Source organism: Lepus europaeus, chromosome 23, assembly GCF_033115175.1.
Source record: "Lepus europaeus isolate LE1 chromosome 23, mLepTim1.pri, whole genome shotgun sequence".
Lineage (NCBI taxonomy): Eukaryota > Metazoa > Chordata > Mammalia > Lagomorpha > Leporidae > Lepus > Lepus europaeus.
Genome location: NC_084849.1, coordinates 1,665,653 through 1,685,904, shown reverse-complemented (window position 1 = coordinate 1,685,904; position 20,252 = coordinate 1,665,653). Strand labels below are relative to the sequence as shown.

Below are 20,252 nucleotides of genomic sequence, written 5' to 3'. Positions count from 1 at the left end.
GCGCGTGTTCTGGACTGTGCGTGGGAACCTGTGGTCCTGTCCACTGGAGATCCTGGCTAGAGAGGGCTGTGCTGGCCGCGTGTTTGCATTTCATTCTGCCGCACGTGGGAAAGCGAGCTGCTCGTTAGAACTGGAGGTGTCGTCGGACCACAGCAGAGCATCGGGCGCACAGATAACCTGGCTTAAAGCCGAGCTGTCCGAAACACAAATGTTGGCACAGCCGGCTCCATGCAGAGCCTCCCACTGGGCGTCCCACTGCTGCGTCCGGCCACGCCCCAGCGCCCAGGTGTGGGCTCCCGTCAGGAGGCCTGGCTCTGCACCCCGACCTCCGTGGTGTCACGGGCGGGAGTCCAGCGTCCTTTCTGGTGAGAAGTCCACTCGTTTCCTTCCTCGCCTCTCACTGAGAGAGCTCCCATCCACGGTCCACTCCCAGAAGCCAGCCTCAAACTCCGCCCCGCTCTGCCACCCACTGCTGCTGCCTCCCAGGGTCTGGAGTCAGACCCAGAGCTGGGAATGGGACCCAAGCACTGTGTGTGGGACATGGGCACCTCGACCACGCGGCCCAGTGCTGTCCCCACTGGGCCTTGAAGCTCCGTCGTCAGGTGTGCCTCACCCTGTGCGTGTTCTCAGCTGGTCCTCACGAGTGGCCACGGGCTGCCACGTGTCCGAAACGTGGGGGAGGTATGGTCAGCCTCACCTGAGGCCTCTGCCCTCAGTAGCCCGATGACGCTGCTGTCTTCCCCGCTGGGGGTGGCTGGGTGGCCGTTCTGACACCCGACACAGACCTGGCCCCCAGGGCACCTGGGACGCCAGGGCTGACAGGAGCAAGGACAGGTTGGTTTAGCACGGAGCTTCTTCTGAAACGGGAGGCGCTGTCTGTGGGCCCTCGGGAAGCAAGGGCTCGGACTTTGGGTGGCTGTCGGGGAGCCAGGGACAGTGTGCGGTACAGGACAGTGGCCTGGGCCTGGGGGACGGGGTGCAGCCCCTAGCTGGTTCTGTGCCGTGTGCACGCGTGAACAGACCACACTGGCCTCCTCTTCCTCCCGCGTCTGCTGGTGAGAATTCAGTGGACACGCCGCCTCCCCCCTCCTGGCCCAGCCCCGGCCTTGCTGGCGTGGGAAGGCTCTCGGGGTGCTGGACTCCCGAGTTCACCGTCCTGCGTGTTGCCTCTTGTCTTCATGCAGGTTTCCTCTCCAGGAAGAGAAAAATGAGTGGACGGGCCAGGGCCAGAGCCCGGGGCAGGGCCCGCGGGCAGGAGACGGCGCAGCACGTGGGGGCCGCTGCCGTGAGTGCTCTTGTGCTCTGCCCGGGAGGCGGGAGGGCGGGACCTGTCGGACCCCTCCCTCACCCTCAGGGTGGGTGCCTGTTTGGGGCTGGGGTCGCCTCTGCACCTGAGAACGGTGTTTGCCTCAACTGCAGAGTCAGCCGCCTGGGTTCATCCTGCCAAGACCTCAGCAGCCGCTGGCAGAGGGCGAGCTGGTGGGCCGAGGGCGACAGAGAGGAGCCGCAGGAGCAGCAGCCAAGTCGCAAGGTGAAGGGAGCGAGCGGCCTGATAGCCATGGAGTGAGTGGTCACTGCCGGGCCCTGACACACAGGGCCCCGCGGCAGGCAGGACCCGGCGTCTCTCCAGCCAGTGCCCCCGCACCACCCCACACAAGAGAGGGTGCGCGCTGTGCACCGACTCCCTCGGCTGAGTCCTGACTGCCTGACGGGCCGTGCTCAGCACATTGTCTTGGCATCTGCGGCAGTTCCGGCCCAACTGGGGCCAACGTCAGCGTCCCACCTCCATCCAGCAGGCTTCCTGCACGTAGGGTGGCTAAGCGAGTCTCAGAGCTGGAGCCGGGGCCGTGTCCTGGGCGCTCAGAGGCGGAGCCGGGGCCGCGTCCTGGGTGCTCAGAGACAGAGCCGGGGCCGCGTCCTGGGCGCTCAGAGACAGAGCTGGGGCCGTGTCCTGGGCGCTCAGAGGCGGAGCCGGGGCTGTGTCCTGGCCGCTCAGAGGCGGAGCCGGGGCCGCGTCCTGGGTGCTCAGAGCTGGAGCCGGGGCCACGTCCTGGCCGCTGGTCGAGTCAGCGGCAGTTCTGATTCCCAGCACTGCACTTTCTCACTGTTCTGTTGCAAAGCTGGGGAACTGGGGTCGTTGGGGTGAGGGTCTCCTGTACTTACGGATGTGGTTCAGCACGGGAGAAAACAGGTGGGGAAACAGGTAATGCAGTCAGCGTCCCCTGCCTGGGTGGCCGTGGCTCCCCACGTCCTGTTGATGCCGTGGGCGTCACTGGGGCAGCATGGGAAGGCAGCCTGGCTGCAGGGAGCGCGTTCTCTGCTGCTCCGCGCGTCCTGGCGTGCTCACGTGTGCTCACGTGTGCGCGAGCCAGCAGGAACCGCACAGAAGACGCGAGAGGACAGCAGAGGCCCCGGGGACGCCGCACAGCCTGACGTGGGCCGCAGCCCTGCGTCGTTTTACTTGGTAATGTTTACGTGTCTGCTTGAAGGGGGAGGAGAGAGCGAGCTCAGTACCACCTCCGTCTGCTGGTTCCTCCCCAGTGCCTGCTGAGACATGGAGGGGGCTCAACCCGGTCTTCTGTGGGGTGGGAAGTCAGGCATTGAGGGTCTGAACTAGCAGGAAGCTAGAGCCGGGAGCAGAGCCGGGACAGCCATCGCACTGCTTGATCTGATGGCACTGTGTTCCTGGCACTTGGTGACAGCTGGCCTGTGTCACAGAGTCCTGTGTGAGCAGTGGGCCGTGTTAGTGAGTCTCACAGGCAAGACTGTAAGGGAATAACCCAAAGCCAGGAGCACCCAGCCAGTGCAGTCAGGAAAAGCCGGCCACCCTGTCGGTGGCGTACTCCAAGGGCTGTGCCCAATGAAAACGAGGTACAAAATGGCATTAGCCTGTGCTTTATTTAAAAAAAAAAAATTTAAAGATTGATTTAAAAGAGTTAGGGAGAGAGGAGGAGGTAAATCTTCCATCCTCAGGTTCACTCCCCAGATGGCCACAGCGGCCAGGGCTGGGCCATGCTGCAGCCAGGAGCTTCCTCGGGGTTCCCCACGTGGGTGCAGGGGCCCTAGCACTCGGCCATCTCCACTGCTTTCCCTGGTGCATTAGCAGGGAGCTGGGTCGGAAGTGGAGCAGCCGGGATAGGAACCAGCACCCGTATGGGATGCCGGCAGTGCAGGCAATGGCTTTACCTGCCACACCACAATGCTGGCTTCTGTCTGGGTTTTTAATAAATACGTGTTAAGTATATATCTCCTATATTTACAGAAAATGTTGAAAATAGTTCATGGGTCTTCGCATGAGGAGTTAAGCTGTTGGATAAAATCTGTGGTTTGGTGATCCAGTTACTTATGTTCCTTTCCTGTGATAAAATGTTTTGTTTTCTAAGTTGAGGTGCCTGATAGCTGAAACGTGCAGGATGTTAACCGGGCGCTTGGTCCTCCAGTCCTGCCGCCTCGTCCCTTTGAAACTTCAGGGTGACTTGTTCACCTGTGTCCAGCGTACACAGCAAAATGTCATTGAAAGGAAACCTGTACAGAAGTACATGCCAGAGCTGTTTTAACACCACCTTAAAATAGAACACTCGTGGGAAGTGTTCACGTCTCATTTCTTAAACATCCCAGTATCAGTCCTCACTAACAGTTTAGAAAAATACCAGTTACTCATGAACTGAATTTTTTTTAAAGATTTATTTATTTATTTGGAAGTCAGAATTACACAGAGAGAGGAGAGGCAGAGAGAGAGAGAGAGAGAGGTAGGTCTTCCATGAGATGGTTCACTCCCCAGTTGGCCGCAATGGCTGGAGCTGGGCTGATCCGAAGCCAAGAGCCAGGAGCTTCCTCCAGGTCTCCCACACGGGTGCAGGGACCCAAGGACTTGGGCCATCTTCCACTACTTTCCCAGGCCATAGCAGAGAGCTGGATTGGAAGTGGAGCAGCTGGGTCTCGAACCAGTGCCCATATGGGATGCCGGCACTTCAGGCCAGGGCATTAACCCACTGTGCCACTGCGCTGGCCTCCATGAACTGAAATTTAATCCTGTGGCCCTCAGTTCCCATCTGTAAGAAGGCAGCGTCGGGTGTAAGTGCAAGCCGTGTGCGGCATGGACCACACGCGAGCTGGCAGGCTCGAGACCATCGCATCACGGCCCACTGCTCCTGTGAGACTCGGCACTGAGGCTCGCACACCACAGGGAATGTTCCGGAGTCCCCGTGGTTCACGGTTTGGCAGGTTCTGTTGGTGGTGGCATTGGGTCTGGGGCTGCGGTGTTCACTGTATGAAGGGGGTGGCTGCACCAAAGGGTCTCAGAAGAGCGGCGCGGCCTGGGCTGTGTCTGCTTGGACCCTGGCAGTCGCACAGCGAACGAGCAGGCTGTCAGCCGTAGCCATGCTGCCTGGCGTCTCTGCAGACAGCCGTTCGTCTCGCTCTGGGCAGGTGACGAGCTGGGGTGATGTATGGCTGACGTCCGACTTGCAGTTGGCTTTTGCCTCCAGGACTGCAGACCCCCACTTGGTGAGGACAGTTGCAGCCACACCTTGAGGATCCTTTGTTTCATGGGCTGGGGATAGAGTTCGGAGCAGAGCTGCGCTCCTGGTTGTGGTTTTGTCCCGAGGCCGCACTTGGTTCAGGCTGGCCCAGGGCTCCGCGTCTGTCCCTGAGCAGGTCCTGGGCCCGGCTGGAGAGTCCGGGTGTGGCAGCGTGAGAGGCGTCCCGAAAGGCTGGCCAGCGGTTTGTGCTGCGGCTCCGAGGCTGCCCTGGCTGTGGGGAGGGTGGGACTGGAGTCCGTTTGGGTTTGTGGCTCCCAAAAATGTTTTTCTGAAGATGAGAGTTGGGAGCCCTGTCACCCGCTCGTCTGCACCGGCCTGGCACTGGACCGCGACCCCCGTATTCATCGTCCACCTCGCACTGCTGCTCTGAGACGTTTGCTTGTTTGGTTTCTGAAAGAGGAACAGCGTGGACTGGTTGGTGTCATCACTGCCCGTGTCTTCTCGGAGAGGTGGGGGTGTGCTGGCCGCCGGCCGTGCCCCGGTGCCGCTGTCTGTCCTGTTTGTTCCTAAGGAATCCGACAGCGGTGGTTGCGTCATAGACCAAGTCTCCTAACCAGGGGTCCACGCGTGGATTTGCACCCTCCACGCCTCTGGTCCTTGCAGCTGTAATTGCGTTAGGGTAGACTGGAAAAGGCTCTCATGAAGGCCCTTCAGTGGCTGTCAGACCCCGAAAGCAGGAGTCCCAGCCGCTAACATGTGCCCGGTCCGCGCGTCACCGCCAGCTGTTGGCGTGTGTTCAAGGGGCGTGGGGGTGGGGGAGGCAGCAGCTGGGGGCCCAGGGCAGGGACAAAGACTGAGCCTGGTTCCAACTGAAACTACCCCATTGGACCGGACACTGCTGGGGTGGCTTTGCAGGGTCTTGGACACTTCGGTGCCGCCTGGGCCGTGTGGCAGCTCCGTGAGAGTTAACGTCGTCATTCTTGTGCGTGGCTGACGTTGGCCAGGTGTATCACTCTCCTGCTCTTTCTTTTTTAAGAACTCCAGATATCTGCTGGGTTTCAGGAGTTATCGTTAGCAGAGAGAGGTGGTCGTCGTCGAGATTTTCACGATCTTGGTGTGAATACAAGACAGAACCTAGACCATGTTAAAGAATCCAAAACAGGTGGGTCGGTGAAGCGGCTCCAGCGCACAGGGCCAGAGTCGGGGCTGTTCTCTGTGCTCCCGGGAGGAAGGGCCCCACCCACTGGCCGGTTTTCTTGGCTTTCTCAGCTTCGGTGGAAGTGGCTTTGGGCGTCTGTAGCTGCCTACTTTGCTGTGTTTTGTTAAAAGTTACACAGATGGCTTTTGAAACGCTACCATAGGCAGATTTTATTGTGCATTACCTGGTCCAAGGGGGTTCCAGGAGTTCACCTAAACAGGTGGCAAGGTGGTCCCCAGAGCCGGGTGTGCGAGAGCTCCCGTGGCGCCTGCTGCCGTCGGCCCCGTGTGCACAGTGCGGTGCCGGGAGCTCGGGGAGGAGCCGGCATGGTGCTGACCGGGCGGCACTGGCTCTCCCAGGGTCCTCAGGCATCATCGTCAGGCTGAGCACTAACCACTTCCGGCTGACCTCGCGTCCGCAGTGGGCCCTGTATCAGTACCACATCGACTACAACCCGCTGATGGAGGCCCGGAGGCTGCGCTCGGCTTTGCTCTTCCAGCACGAAGACCTCATTGGAAGGTGTCATGCTTTTGATGGGACGATATTATTTTTACCCAAAAGACTTCAGCACAAGGTTATTACAGCTCTGGGCCCGGGAGGGGACGGGGACTCCACTGAAAGCCAAGCCATGCGTCACGGGTGCTCAGGGCGGCTTCGGAGAGAGGGGCTCCCTCCGTGGACGTGGGATGCCAGCTAACTCGGAACAGGCCGCTCTTGCCGTGCCGTCACCGTAACGCCGTTGGAGTTTCTGCCTTTGCCCTGTTGCTTTACAAAGAGGTGGCGGCGGTGGCCTCTCCGGCTGACGCCTGGTTCCCTCCTCCTGGCCCTAGGTCACAGAAGTGTTCAGCCAGACCCGGAACGGGGAACGCGTGAGAATCACCATCACTCTGACCAACGAGCTCCCCCCGACGTCGCCCACCTGCCTACAGTTCTATAATATTATTTTCAGGAGGTAGGTTGGGACCTGTGTGAAGTTCCATTAAGAGCCTAAAACACATGGAGAAGTTCCCAGCGGCCCCGGGGAGGCCTGCACGCTCCCTGGCGGGGCTGCACAGTGCTGCTCAGGCTGCTGGCTGGCTGATTACAGCCGTCGTCGGGTGGTTCCTGGTGCAGCATTCAGCCACTCGCCTGAAGCAAATATTCTGTCTGTCACTTCCTGGGCTGAGCCCTGTCGTGCCCACGCATGCCCCTGTCGTGCACACGTGTGCCCCTGTTGTACACACGTGTGCCCCTGTTGTACACGTGCGAGCCCCTGTTGTACAAACGTGTGTGCCCCTGTTGTACACGTGCCCCTGTTGTACATGTGCGTGCCCCTGTTGTACATGTGCGTGCCCCTGTTGTACACGTGTGTCCCTGTTGTACACGTGTGCCCGTTGTACACGTGCCCCTGTTGTACACGTGCGAGCCCCTGTTGTACACACGTGCGAGCCCCTGTTGTACACGTGCCCCTGTTGTACACATGTGCCCCTGTTGTACACGTGTGCCCCTGTTGTACACATGTGTGCCCCTGTTGTACACGTGCCCCTGTTGTACACATGCGAGCCCCTGTTGTACACACGTGTGTGCCCCTGTTGTACACGTGTGCCCCTGTTGTGCCCCTGTTTTGCCCCTGTTGTACACGTGTGCCCCTGTTGTACACGTGTGCCCCTGTTGTACACGTGTGTGCCCCTGTTGTACACGTGCCCCTGTTGTACACGCGTGCCCCTGCTGTACACGTGTGCCCCTGTTGTACACGTGTAGCTTCGTGCTCCCCAAGGGCAGAGGAGGGGCTGCGCCCAAAACCGCCTGCCCTGCCCACACCGCCTGGTTCCAGTCCGTGCTGGAGGTGCCTGTTCTGTGCAGGTTTTTTCTGAATGCGAGTGGTGGGGATGACACAGGACTTGTAACTCACCTTTTTCTTCCTTAAAGATTCGTTTATTTGAAAGGGAGAGGGACAGAGATCTTCCGTCCCCTGAGTCACTCTCCCCAGATGCCCACAACAAGCAAGGCTGGGCCAGGCCTCATCTGGGTCTCCCACATGAGAGGCAGGGACCCCAGGACCTGGGCCAGCATGTGCCTCCCAGGGTGTGAACTGGCTGGGAGCTGGGTTAGAAAGGTGGAGCAGCTGTGGCCTGGCAGGGGCAAGGGAGTCCACGGTGGAGCAGCTGTGGCCTGGCGGGGGCGAGGGAGTCCACGGTGGAGCAGCTGTGGCCTGGCGGGGGCGAGGAGTCCACGGTGGAGCAGCTGTGGCCTGGCGGGGGCGAGGAGTCCACGGTGGAGCAGCTGTGGCCTGGCGGGGGTGAGGGAGTCCATGGTGGAGCAGCTGTGGCCTGGTGGGGGTGAGGAGTCCACGGTGGAGCAGCTGTGGCCTGGTGGGGGTGAGGAGTCCACGGTGGAGCAGCTGTGGCCTGGCGGGGGCGAGGAGTCCACGGTGGCGCTCAGCCCACTGTGCCACGGGGCTCGCCTTCTGACTTGCCTGTTCCAGTTGGCTGGGAGGTGATTGTCCCTGCTGGTGGGTCACCCGTTTTGCTGGATGCTTGTGTTGAGTTGGTAGAATTGATGGGCACATTCTCTTAAACAGTGGACTGGGGGCTTTGACAGAGGCAGATGGTGAGCACCTCAGTCTTGTGTGGTCCCTGTCACAGGTGCTGTGTGGCACCGTCGTGGCCGTGTGCCGGTGAGGCAGGTGGCTGCTGACTGTGGGGCGTGGGCACAGATTCCACGGAATTGGTGTGTCGCCAAACCTGTAGAAATTTGGAAACCCGGGGCTGTGGTCTGCAACCTGCGAGGGCAGCGGCCCTGTGACGCAGGGTACAGTGCTTGTTGGCCCCCCCTGCTGACTGCTGAACCTCCTCCTCCCAGGCTTTTGAAAATCATGAATTTGCAGCAAATTGGACGGAACTATTACAACCCAAGTGACCCAATAGATATTCCAAACCACAGGTTTGTATGGGGTGGGGTTTCCTGTTCCTGGGGCTCACCCTGAGCTTTCAGAGTGAGGCCCCCCCGTGCGGCTGAGCATCCACCACACCCTGACTCGTCAGGAGGTCCTGGCCACAAAGCACCCCCCGCCGTCTGGCACGGCTTGGCATCTCACACCCAGGAGAGGTGAGGCCACGGCGCGTCGGACGTGCGGCCCAGGCAGCTCTGGTTTAATAGCTGAAGAAGCTGTCAATCACGACTCTTTCCAGTCCCTGGCCACAGTTATCTAAAGAGGAAATCCACAGTGACTGTAACACTGAAAGTCCTCGCCCAGAGCCACATCCCCCTAGAAATACGGTGGCTTGGCCACAGCCACGGCGGGGCCGCGCTGACTGTGCTTGCCCGGCAGGTTGGTGATCTGGCCCGGCTTCACCACCTCCATCCTGCAGTACGAGAACAACATCATGCTGTGCACGGACGTGAGCCACAAGGTGCTGCGCAGCGAGACCGTCCTGGACTTCATGTTCAGCCTGTACCACCAGACGGAGGAGCACAGGTTCCAGGAGCAAGTCTCCAAGGAGCTCATCGGCCTGATCGTGCTCACCAAGTAAGGCCGCGGCTCGCGCAGGCTCCACACCACGCGCTGCCCAGGCCCGTGGCGTCAGGAAAGAGCTCAGAGTGCCGCGGTGGGAACAGCCCCAGGACGGGTGGGCGTTGGTCCCTTTCCTGGGGCCACAGTGGGGCGTGGGTCACCCAGGCCACACAGGGGAGGACATGCGTCCCACTTGCTGCTGGGCTTGGTTCTCCCGCGGAGGGTCAGTGGTTGCCGTGTCTGTCTGGCGTTCCCTAAAAGGGCCTGTGCCTCACGACACGTGTCCTGCGTGCTGCGTGCTGCGTGCTCTTGCGTGGAGAGCAGGCCAGACCCAGGCTGTTCTGCAGGTACAACAACAAGACGTACAGAGTGGACGACATTGATTGGGATCAGAACCCCAAGAGCACATTTAAGAAGGCCGACGGCTCCGAGGTCAGCTTCCTGGAGTACTACCAGAAGGTGAGGCCCCCACCGCCCTGGCGCCTGCTGGGTGTGGCGGGCAGCACAGCCCCGAGTGTCGCAGCACCTCCTGAGTCTGTGCGGTGCCCTGCCCGGGTCCCAAGTCCAGCAGGAGAGGGGCCGTGTCTGCACATGAGCACGTGTGGGGCCCGGCGGGGAGGGACAGGAGGCCCTGTGCGTCTCGCTCTGCAGGCAACATCAACTTCACAGAGCGGGGCAGGGGACAGAGTTAAAGGTCCGCAGATCCCCGTGTGCCGGTGCTCCTGCCTGGGGCCAGCTGCGGCTCTGACCAAGTCCAGGTGGGCTTGTCTGTCCCTGTGGGATGGACAGCTCGTCGGGTCATTACTGGATTGACAGCCTCAAAGGAGGGGTCAGGCCCAGGGAGGAGGCAGCGCTAAGGTGCCCTGGGGCAGTGTCATCACAGTCCCTCCCATTTCAGACACTGAAGGTTTTCTAGAAAATTCTCAGTTTAGATGTGCCTTTGCAACGCTGCGGCGTCTCATTTTTCCCACTGGAATAACCCCGGGTGGTGCAGGCTCAGGTCAGAGCCGTGCGGCTCCGTCTGCCTCCCCTGCTCTGGGGTGCTCAGCTGTGGGGAGGGGGGAGCCCCGCGGGAGTCAGCCAGGGCTGGGGACACCAGAGGGTCTCATCCCTGTGGCAGAACCTGCTCAACCCAGGCTCCTGTGGACTCGGGGCCCGCAGGGACTGCAGACCCAGGGCAGCCCGGCGGCTCTGGAGTTCAGAGCTGCGCTCACGTGTGTGGCACGTGGGGTCGGCGGGCTGCGTGCTGGCTCCTCCCAGGTTGCCGAGGGTTGTTCTGGGCAGTTTCTGTGGTTGGGCAACCCTAGCCGTGCCTAACTGGAACCCGGCTTCTTGACGGTGGGAGATTTTGTGAACCTTTTCCTAATTAAAATGTCTCGGCGCTGCCCCTGCCGTGCGTTTCCGTGGGCTGCCACGGTGGAGACCGCTGTGTGCCCCGACATCGGAGAGGGGCGCGGAGCCTGCTCTTCCCACGCACTGCACTTAGGAGCAGGGGTGAGCAGGGCGAGCGTGTGCGGCACGACCCCTGCCGGGAAAGCCAACCTGGAGGCCACAACGAGAAAACCGCACCGAGCCTCTGTGCCTGGGCCGTGCCGTGAGCCAGGCACGTCTTGTCCCCACAGCAATACAACCAGGAGATCACCGACCTGAAGCAGCCGGTGCTGGTCAGTCAGCCCAAGAGGAGGCGCGGCCCCGGGGGCACCCTGCCGGGCCCCGCCATGCTCATCCCAGAGCTCTGCTACCTCACAGGTACCGCGCTGCCAGCCAGGGCCCTCCCAGGAGGCACCTGGTCCTGGGTTGTGTGCCCCACTCGCCAGCGTCCATGCCTGTGCTGTGTAGACTGAACTCATGCCGTGTAGACAGGGCTGTGAGTCTGTCCTACCTTCATCCACGGTCACGCTGTGTAGACTGGGTTCATGCCGTGTAGACAGGGCTGTGACTCTGGTGTCCTCCCATCACCCTCAGTCATGCTGTGTAGACTGGGTTCATGCCGTGTAGACGGGGTTGTGTTGGGCGGCCTCACCCTTTTCCACGCTGTGTCGAAGGTTTGACGGACAAAATGCGGAACGACTTCAACGTGATGAAAGACCTGGCTGTGCACACGCGGCTGACCCCGGAGCAGAGGCAGCGCGAGGTGGGGCGGCTCATCGACTACATCCACAAGTAAGGCCCCGCCTCGCGTGGCGCCTGCTGGCAGCGTGGCCGTGGCTTCCCTCAGACCTGCCGCGCAGGCCGGGCCCCAGAGAGCAGCAGAGCTGAGTTGTGTGGCCAGGGCCTCCCGGGTTCTCCTAGATGGGAAGGGGAGCGTTTGCGGGCAGCTCTGACCCCTGTCCATGTCACGTCGAGGTGCTCACTCACCCTGAGGGCAGACGTGGGCCTGGGCCTCAGGATGTGTGGGGGGAGGCGGGCACGAGCGCCCGTGTGTGCCCGCCGCCCCGGGCCTCAGTCCCAGGGGGAGCGCGCGCAGGCTGGGTGCGCGGCTCTGCCACGTCCCCTGGAGCTCGGCACGGCCACGCTGCTTTCCAGAGATGACAATGTCCAGAGGGAGCTGCGGGACTGGGGCCTGAGCTTCGACTCCAATCTGCTGTCCTTCTCGGGGAGGATCTTGCAAGCCGAAAAGATTCACCAGGGTGGAAAAACGGTAAGGCGGGTTCTGCAGTGGTCGCTGAGGTGAGACCGGGCCAGGGACCACAGAGCAAGTGGGAGCGGCCGTGCCGCTGCCCCGCCGCCCCTCTCTGCCGGGAGCAGCAGCCCTGGGAGCCGTGCGGCCCGGAAGGTGGGCCTTGCTCCTGTGCTGGCCGCGTCCCGCGGGTTCTGCCTGACGGGGCTGACGTGTTGTCTGCCACAGAAGCGGGGTCTTACAGGAAATGCTCCCCCCGATGGGCTGGGGTTTGCCCGGACCGCTTGTTTGTAGGGTGTTGAGTATGGTCACGGGCAGAGAAAAAGCCGTGTTCTGAAGACAGGTTCTGTGGTTGAAGCGCGTGGAGAAAGCCGGCCTGTGGCGGACGGCCTCCCGTCGCCAGGCGCTGCCGAGCGTCGAGCGTCGCAGTTGCAGCTGTTTCCTTTGTCCCCCTCCTCCACCCCGGGCCAGGGTCTCGGGGGTTGGGGGGGGCGGGGGGCGGCCTGGGTCTCCTCCGCAGCGACTGCCCGGGGCTGGGGCTCCTCGGTCCTGGTGCCTCCCTGTCGGCGCCTGTTGTGCCCTGTCGGGAGGGAAGAGCCCCTGTTCTGTGAGGGCCTCGAAGGGATGAGGGAGTGCTCGGTGCTCGGGGAGCAGTGGGCGGCCTTCTGAGCGTGCCTGGCGTGGGACTGACCTGACGCGCCGCCACCCTTCTTGCAGTTTGATTACAACCCGCAGTTCGCGGATTGGTCTAAAGAGACCAGGGGTGCGCCGCTCATCAGCGTGAAGCCGCTGGACAACTGGCTGCTGATCTATACGCGCAGAAACTACGAAGCGGCCAACGCGCTGATACAGAACCTGTTCAAAGTCACGCCGGCCATGGGCATTCAGATGAAAAAGGCAATCATGTGAGTGGATCGGCTGCTCTGCACATGGATTCGTCATGTCTGGAGGGCGCGGGGTCTCAGGGAGGGAGCCGTGGCGGGCTCTGTCCGATGTTGCACTGTCGCCGTGGCTCCCACACGTGGGCAGGTTGATGAGGACCGGCTGGGAGAGGAGGCGGCCGTGCGTCCACAGCGACGTGTACGGGGCCCTCATGGGCACCGCCCTCCGACCCCATCCCGGCCATCTGTGGTTTCCCCTGCATTGTGACGCGGGGGCCTGCGCTCCGCTCCAGGATTGAAGTGGACGACAGGACAGAAGCCTACTTGAGAGTCTTGCAGCAAAAGGTCACCTCGGATACCCAGATCGTAAGTAGCTCCTGCGCCTGGCTGTGGCCGCCCTGTGCCCTGACCAGGGTCTCGGGCTTGCTTCTGTGACCAGGGCCGTTTGTTTGTGCTTAGGTCGTCTGCCTGTTGTCGAGTAACCGGAAGGACAAATACGACGCTATTAAAAAATACCTGTGCACAGACTGCCCCACCCCGAGTCAGTGCGTGGTGGCCCGGACCCTGGGCAAGCAGCAGACGGTCATGGCCATCGCCACCAAGATCGCCCTGCAGATGAACTGCAAGATGGGAGGCGAGCTGTGGAGGGTGGACATGCCCGTAAGTCCACTGCCTGGGGCGGGGCGGGGCAGGCGCCGTGCAGTGAAGAGGTCCCCGATGTGTCTGAAATGACAATATTTTGATTAAAGCTGAAATTAGCGATGATAGTTGGCATTGACTGTTACCACGACACCACAGCCGGACGGAGATCCATTGCGGGATTTGTGGCCAGCATCAATGAAGGGATGACGCGGTGAGTTTGGGGGAGGGGTGGCTGTGGGGACAGGGCAAGGCAGGAGGGGTCAGAGGTCAGGACTGGCACCCAGGAGCTGTGCGGGACAGGCGTGGTGCTCACAATCGATGCACTGGCGTCTGCGTTTCACTATCCCAGCCAAGACTTCAGAAGGAAGAAAATTAGCTGGACTTGCCTTTTTGCGGGCTGTGTCCAGGGGTCCCCGTCACGTGTCCCTGGGCCAGGTCTTCTTGCATGTCACCGTGTAAGACTGCGACCTCCCAGATTTTATTTCAAGTTCCCATGTAGAGAAACCACTTCAGTCACCCCCTGTTCCCGTATCCCAGCACGGGAAGAGGGGTGGGCGCGTATGAGTAGGGTGCACACCTGCCCTGCCCCTGACGGACGAGCACAGGGAAGCAGGCCTGGTGTCGGCGTGGGTGGTGTGGTGAGCCGGGCGGCGTGGGGGGCTCGCCGGGGCCGCCGGGCCGCGCATCCTCACCCCCTGTTTTTCCCGGAATAGCTGGTTCTCGCGCTGTGTGTTTCAGGACAGAGGGCAGGAGCTGGTGGATGGGCTGAAGGTCTGCCTGCAAGGTCGGTCCCCCCCACCCCCCACCCCGGGCCGCCCTGGGGTCTCCGAGGAGCTGGAGGAATGAGCCCAGACGTGGGAGGAGCGGCCGCGCTCGGTGCTGACGGGCGCTCTGGTTGCAGCCGCGCTGAGGGCCTGGAACAGCTGTAACGAGTACATGCCCAGCAGGATCATCGTGTACCGCGACGGCGTGGGCGACGGCCAGCTCAAGACCCTGGTGAACTACGAGGTGCCACAGTTCCTGGACTGCCTCAAGTCTGTCGGGAGGAGCTACAAGTGAGCACGCCCAGGGCAGCCGGCGCCTGCCAGCCGGGCGCTTCGCGGGGCTCGCGGTGTCCCCGGGGCTCTGCGGGGCAGCCGCCCACAGCCTCTGCGCCTCTCTGGCCCAGCACCCGAGCAGCACAGAGCTGGTTCTGGGAGGCAGGGGTCAGGTGCATGGAGGAGCTGCCTCGGCCTCTCTGACGTGGGTGCCGCCTCCGCGCCCTGACGCCGCCTGATTTCTCCTGCCTCTGGCGCCTCCAAGCCGCCATCAGCCGACAGCGGGCTCTGAGGAGTTCCGCTGTTTGTCGGACTGACGTGAGCCCAAGGGCTCGGTGCACAGCACGCCACAGGACCACGGCTCTGCCTGCCGAGGGTGCCTGGAACACACGGAGGGGTGTGGTGCAGGTTCAGGCTCGGGTAGTGTTGGCCAGGCTCTGTGCACTGTGTTGATTTGGAACTCCGTGTGCCACGTCTGGGCCTGTGTGGTTGCACGTGCCAAGTGCTTGCTGGGTACTTGGAGGTCACCGGCGGCAGGTGCTTGTGGGCCGAGCTTGCCCATGCATGCTGGTGCTGGCTGCGCTGCAGCCGGGATGTGAGGCCCGGCGTCTCAGAGCACGCCGGCAGTGGTCCCGTTCTGGGTGGAAAGGCGAGTTTTGTGTCCGTGCCCTGGAGTGAAAGCTGTGCTCTTCCCTACCCCTGCAAACTCCTGGTGCTCCTGTTGTCCTGCGGAACTGGTGGACCCGCTGTGTGCAGAGCTGTGGGGAGGGCGGGGCCCGCGCTTCCCCGCCTTCATTCTCCAGAGTGCAGAGCCAGGCCCTGGCGGTTCAGCGCCCCGGGGTGCTCACGGTGGCCTTGTTGTGGCCGCATCTGCTTCTGGGAGCCCTCGGAGGACCCAGGCCGGGCACTCGAGGCTGCTTGGGGGAGGCCAGTCAGAGTTGGGCTCAGCCTGGCTTTGCCCCTGGCATGGGGCCGGGAGGCAGCCAGGCGAGGAAGCTGAGGGAGTGAGGAGGTGGGCGGTGCTGCACACGGGAGCCCCGAGCTGCCCGTGGAAGTGGAGGGACTCTGGGAGCCGCCGGCTCTGCTGAGGGGCGGGGGTTGCCTTCGGGACCCCGGCGACACCATGACTCTGCATCCCAGACAAGCTGGTTCAGAACCGGAGTCGCCTCAGCCACCCGTGTGTCACTGGGCCTGGTCCCATTTGCCGAGCGGGCTCTGGGTTGGGACAGGGCTGTCGATGTCGCTGGAGTAGCAGCCTCTGCAGGGAGAGGCTGGCGCGGGCGGCCTCTAGGTCCTGTGCCTGCTCGGCACTCGCCTGGCTGGGCAGCCCAGAGCTGGGGGGGCTCCTGAGTGTCCCCTGTTGCACTAAGTGGAGTCGTGTCCCTTGTCCCCTCCTTCTGGTCACGACCACGAAGGAGCGTGGTTGCATGTGTCGCTAAGCGGAAGCCCCCGGTGGGTGCAGTCCCGGACCCAGCAGCCCTACTTGATCTTCACGGGGAGGGAAACAGTCACGGAATGGCACACGCTGTGTCCAGCCCTGTGCCTGCCGGCGCTCGCGGTCGGGAGTCTGTGCCCTGAGAACCCAAGGCGTGGGCATGTGGCTGTGTGGTTGTGGAGGGGCGGCTGTTGAGAGGAGTTTGGGGTGACCCGTGAGTGCAGGGGTGCACAGGCGCAGCGCTGTGCTGCTGGCTGCTCGGGAGGGCGCGAGGCCAGCATGTGTGAAGACTGCGTGTGCGAGGACTGCGTGTGCAGGCCAGCGTGTGCAGGCCAGCGTGTGCAGGACAGCGTGTGCAGGACTGCGTGTGTGAGGACTGCGTGTGCAGGACAGTGTGTGTGAGGACTGCGTGTGTGAGGACTGCGTGTGCAGGACAGCGTGTGCAGGCCAGCGTGTGCGAGGCCAGCATGTGTGAAGACTGCGTGTGCAGGCCAGCGTGTGTGAAGACTGCGTGTGCAGGCCAGCATGTGTGAAGACTGCGTGTGCAGGCCAGCGTGTGTGAAGACTGCGTGTGCAGGCCAGCGTGTGCGAGGCCAGCATGTGTGAAGACTGCGTGTGCAGGCCAGCGTGTGTGAAGACTGCGTGTGCAGGCCAGCGTGTGTGAAGACTGCGTGTGCGAGGCCAGCGTGTGCAGGACAGCGTGTGCGAGGCCAGCGTGTGTCCCACTCAGCCTTGGATCTGCAGTGGTGGTGTCATCGTGTGACGTCCGTCATGTGACACGGCAGGACCCACGCGTCTGCCCCAGGCGTCCTTGCTGCTCCCCTGAGGGCCGCGTCCCCCAGCCAGGCTGGACTCGCGCCTGTCACAGCTGAGCCCGACGTGACTGGAGCTGGCTCGGCAGTCACGTCCAGAACGCGTCGTACTCCACCATGTTTTAATGGAGACATTTTGGCGCATTCACGTGTGGTCTGTGGATGAAGCGTGGGTGGGGCCTGGGGCGGCAGGGTGGTCGTCGGCTGTGTGGTTCTGCACCTGCCCAGAGGACACTGAGCTGCTGTCAGGGGACAGGGTGTGCCCAGTGTGACCGTGTGCGTGAGCGGGCGCCCCGAGTCTGTGGCCGTGTGCGTGAGCGGCTGCGCCCGGTGTGGCCGTGGCCGTGCGTGGGCGCCCGAGCCTGGCGGGCTGAGCGCACCTACTCGCCACTTTAAGCCCCAGGCTGACCGTGATCGTGGTGAAGAAGCGTGTGAACGCGCGGTTTTTCGCACAGTCCGGAGGGAGACTGCAGAACCCGCTTCCCGGCACCGTCATCGACGTGGAGGTCACCAGGCCCGAGTGGTGAGTCGTGCGTGGCCCTGGCTGCTCTCTCAGCCCCTCTCCCAGGAGCACACGCCGTGGTCTGCTTGTGTCCCAGCCACGGAGCCGTCTCCGTGTGCAGCTCTTCACGGGAAGGTGGCCATGATCCCACCACAGACGGCTGAGCACCGGGACAGACCCGAGCCGTGCCGGGACCCGGCTCCTGCACCCCACTGCGCAGTCACAAACCCGTTCATCTGGGGGGGGGGCTCAGCGCTCCTGAGGGCAGGACGCAGTGCGTCGTGGGCCAGCCCGAGCGAGGCTGCCTGGGGACAGCCGGTGGGTAGCGCCGTTCCCTGTGCGTAGGTGCCTCTGCAGCCCCGTGCAGGGCAGCCTTGGTCAAGGTGAAGCAGCGGCCTCCGAGGCCCGTGTGGCGCGAGGCGGCGCTGGCTCGGGGGCTCTGACCCGCCGGGAAGGACTCGCAGGGGCCTCTGCGGCCGTGGTTTCTCTCTGAGCCCCGGGCCCACGGCCCCCCGTGCTCTTCCCTGGAGGTGGCTCAGGACCTGCCGAGCCAGTGGACAGCAGGGTTGCTCCGGCTGCCGCCACGGTGAATGGCGCAGCTCACACTGGGGCCTGAAGCGGCTGCTTATCCCGGGGCGTGGCCCTGACGTCTTGGGGCCGTCACTCAGCGTTTCTGACCCCTGATTTTTCAGGGGAAAAAAAGCCGTGTGCTGTGGAGGAGCCCCGATCCGGGCTTCCTCGGGCCTGGTGGACCTGAGGGACCACGCGGGTGTTCACCACGTGGTGGCTCCTCTGGGCTGGTGGCGTGGGCGCCGAGAGTGGACAGGGCTGACCCTCCCTCCTGTCCTCCCCTGGGGACCCTGCCTCCTGAATCGGCTCCAAGTCTCTGATGGTTGAGGTGGATCTCGGTCCTGGGGAGAGCGGGGGGACAGCACGGGGAAGGCCCCTTGGCACCAGCACACGCGTGCCCCACGTGGCGGCGCCATCCCTCGCCGTGTGCGTGAGGAAGGGGCTGGTCACGGGCGTGCGCTGTGATTGCAGGTACGACTTCTTCATCGTGAGCCAGGCGGTGCGCAGCGGCAGTGTATCCCCCACGCACTACAACGTCATCTACGACAGCAGCGGCCTGAAGCCCGACCACATCCAGCGGCTGACCTACAAGCTGTGCCACGTGTACTACAACTGGCCGGTGAGTGCCGCCCCGGGCGCCACCCCAGCCCTGCTGGCCACGCGCAGGGCGGGCTGATGGAGCCTTGTCATCCCCAGGGCGTCATCCGCGTGCCTGCGCCCTGCCAGTACGCCCACAAGCTGGCCTTCCTGGTGGGCCAGAGCATCCACCGCGAGCCCAACCTGTCGCTGTCCAACCGCCTCTACTACCTGTAGGCCGCCCAAGGCCGCGGCCGGGTGCAGGCCGGCGTTGGAGCTGCTGCCCGGTGAGACTGGGGGTGGGAGGTGGAGAGTTTTACCTCTGGCTGCACTATTAACTGGCGTCCGTGTTTTATGGACACAAGTTGGGACGGTATGTTTTATCTCGTTTGCTTCTCGTAGGTACGTTGTAAGGGTTTCGCGTTAGTGTTGGGGAAACATGAGCAGGGCCCTGGTGTCCTGACAGACTCCGCGTGTGCGCCGTGTGGGAGGAGGCCAGCGGCCGCCCTGCGCTGGCTTGGTGTTGGAGCAGGTCTGAGCGGCTCAGAGAAGGCCGGCAGGCGCTCGGCACGTGCTGGGCTGGCACTGGGCTCCTGGCGGCTCAGGTTTTAAGGACGGAGCCCCCGAGTGCCTGTCCACAGGGGAGGGGCGTGGGCTTGTTTTTTTATTTCTTTTTGGGGCTGGGGCAGGGGTAAAAAAGACAGTTGAAAAGTTTTAAATCTCTGTTGAAAGAAACGTTTCAAAGACGGACCAGAGGCCAGCGCGAGGGCGCGTGCTGTTTGCTTTGTGTTGCGCCTGGGACGTCGTTGTGTTAGAAAATAAACTGAAGTGATTGTCAGCGAACCGAGGGGCAGTGCCGTTTTCTCTTTCCGAGAAGATGAGTGTTTTGTTCCATTTCATGTTTAAACCTGCCGGAGCGCAGAGAAAAGACAGCTCCCCCGCCCCACAGCCACTCGAGGCCGTGGGCGTGTGCACGTAGCTGACAGAGGCGGTGACGTGGAGCAGGGTGAGGGCCAGGCCCGGCTGCCCCTTCCGTGGGCACGGTTCAGCAGAGGTCCCTGGGCGTTGGAATTTGCCAGCGTGGACGCAGCGTGGGTACAGCTGCTGCCTCTCTGTGGTCTTGGGAAAGAGGCCCTCACGGCCCCCTATCACGGGGTCCTGGAAGGGGGACACTCACGGCCCCCTGCCCCAGGGTCCTGGAAGGGGGACACTCACGGCCCCCTGCCCCGGGGTCCTGGGAGAGGGGCTCTCACGGCCCCCTGCCCCAGGGTCCTGGAAGGGGGACACTCACGGCCCCCTGCCCCGGGGTCCTGGAAGGGGGACACTCACGGCCCCCTGCCCCGGGGTCCTGGAAGGGGGACACTCACGGCCCCCTGCCCCGGGGTCCTGGGAGAGGGGCCCTCTCGGCCCCCTGCCCCGGGGTCCTGGGAGAGGGGCCCTCTCGGCCCCCTGCCCCGGGGTCCTGGGAGAGGGGCTCTCACGGCCCCCTGCCCCGGGGTCCTGGAAGGGGGACACTCACGGCCTCCTGCCCCAGGGTCCTGGGCGCAAGAAGGAAACTTGAGCAGAGGCCGAGACCTCTTCCTGGTAGAAGGCGCTGGTCGGGCCCTCGAGTGGGCGACGTTGACTTGGGGTCATCCTTCGTGTAGGGGTTTCTGTGCCTGGTCAGGAACGGGCTGTTTTAGTCTCAGAAGGTGCGGGCCCGGCGTGGCTGTGACCCCCGGACGGGGCTGAGCTGTCTGGAGGCCCCTGCGTGACCAGTGAGGAGTGAGTGGTGAGGGCATGCACAGCCGAGTGCCTTGGGCACTGCCCGGCCTGGCCTGGCAGGGGGACTGCCCGCAGGGCCGCCTGCAGATCCCAGAATCTGGGTGTGCGAGGAGGGGCCTGCCGGCGGGCGCTCCAGGCAGGCCCAGGGGTGTGGCCTCGGCCGCTCTGCTGCAGGGGGAGTGAAAGGCGGGGCCAGCGCCGAGTGTGGCTCTCACGTCCTCGCCCTCACAGGCGGGAGCTG

General features: G+C 63.1%; 1 protein-coding gene across 1 annotated transcript; it reads left to right on the top strand.

Annotated features, from left to right (window-relative positions):
• Positions 1–1,207: 1,207 nt before the first annotated feature.
• On the top strand, positions 1,208–18,484 carry PIWIL1 (piwi like RNA-mediated gene silencing 1). Its single transcript, XM_062182416.1, has 20 exons — positions 1,208–1,285; positions 1,420–1,531; positions 5,518–5,643; positions 6,039–6,253; positions 6,510–6,631; positions 8,521–8,601; positions 8,990–9,187; positions 9,520–9,631; positions 10,795–10,921; positions 11,218–11,335; positions 11,699–11,813; positions 12,510–12,697; positions 12,967–13,039; positions 13,133–13,333; positions 13,423–13,526; positions 14,029–14,099; positions 14,217–14,370; positions 16,997–17,122; positions 18,143–18,290; positions 18,368–18,484. The coding sequence occupies exons 1-20, from the start codon at positions 1,208–1,210 to the stop codon at positions 18,482–18,484; spliced, it is 2,586 nt and encodes an 861-aa protein (XP_062038400.1).
• The last annotated feature ends 1,768 nt before the right edge of the window (positions 18,485–20,252 follow it).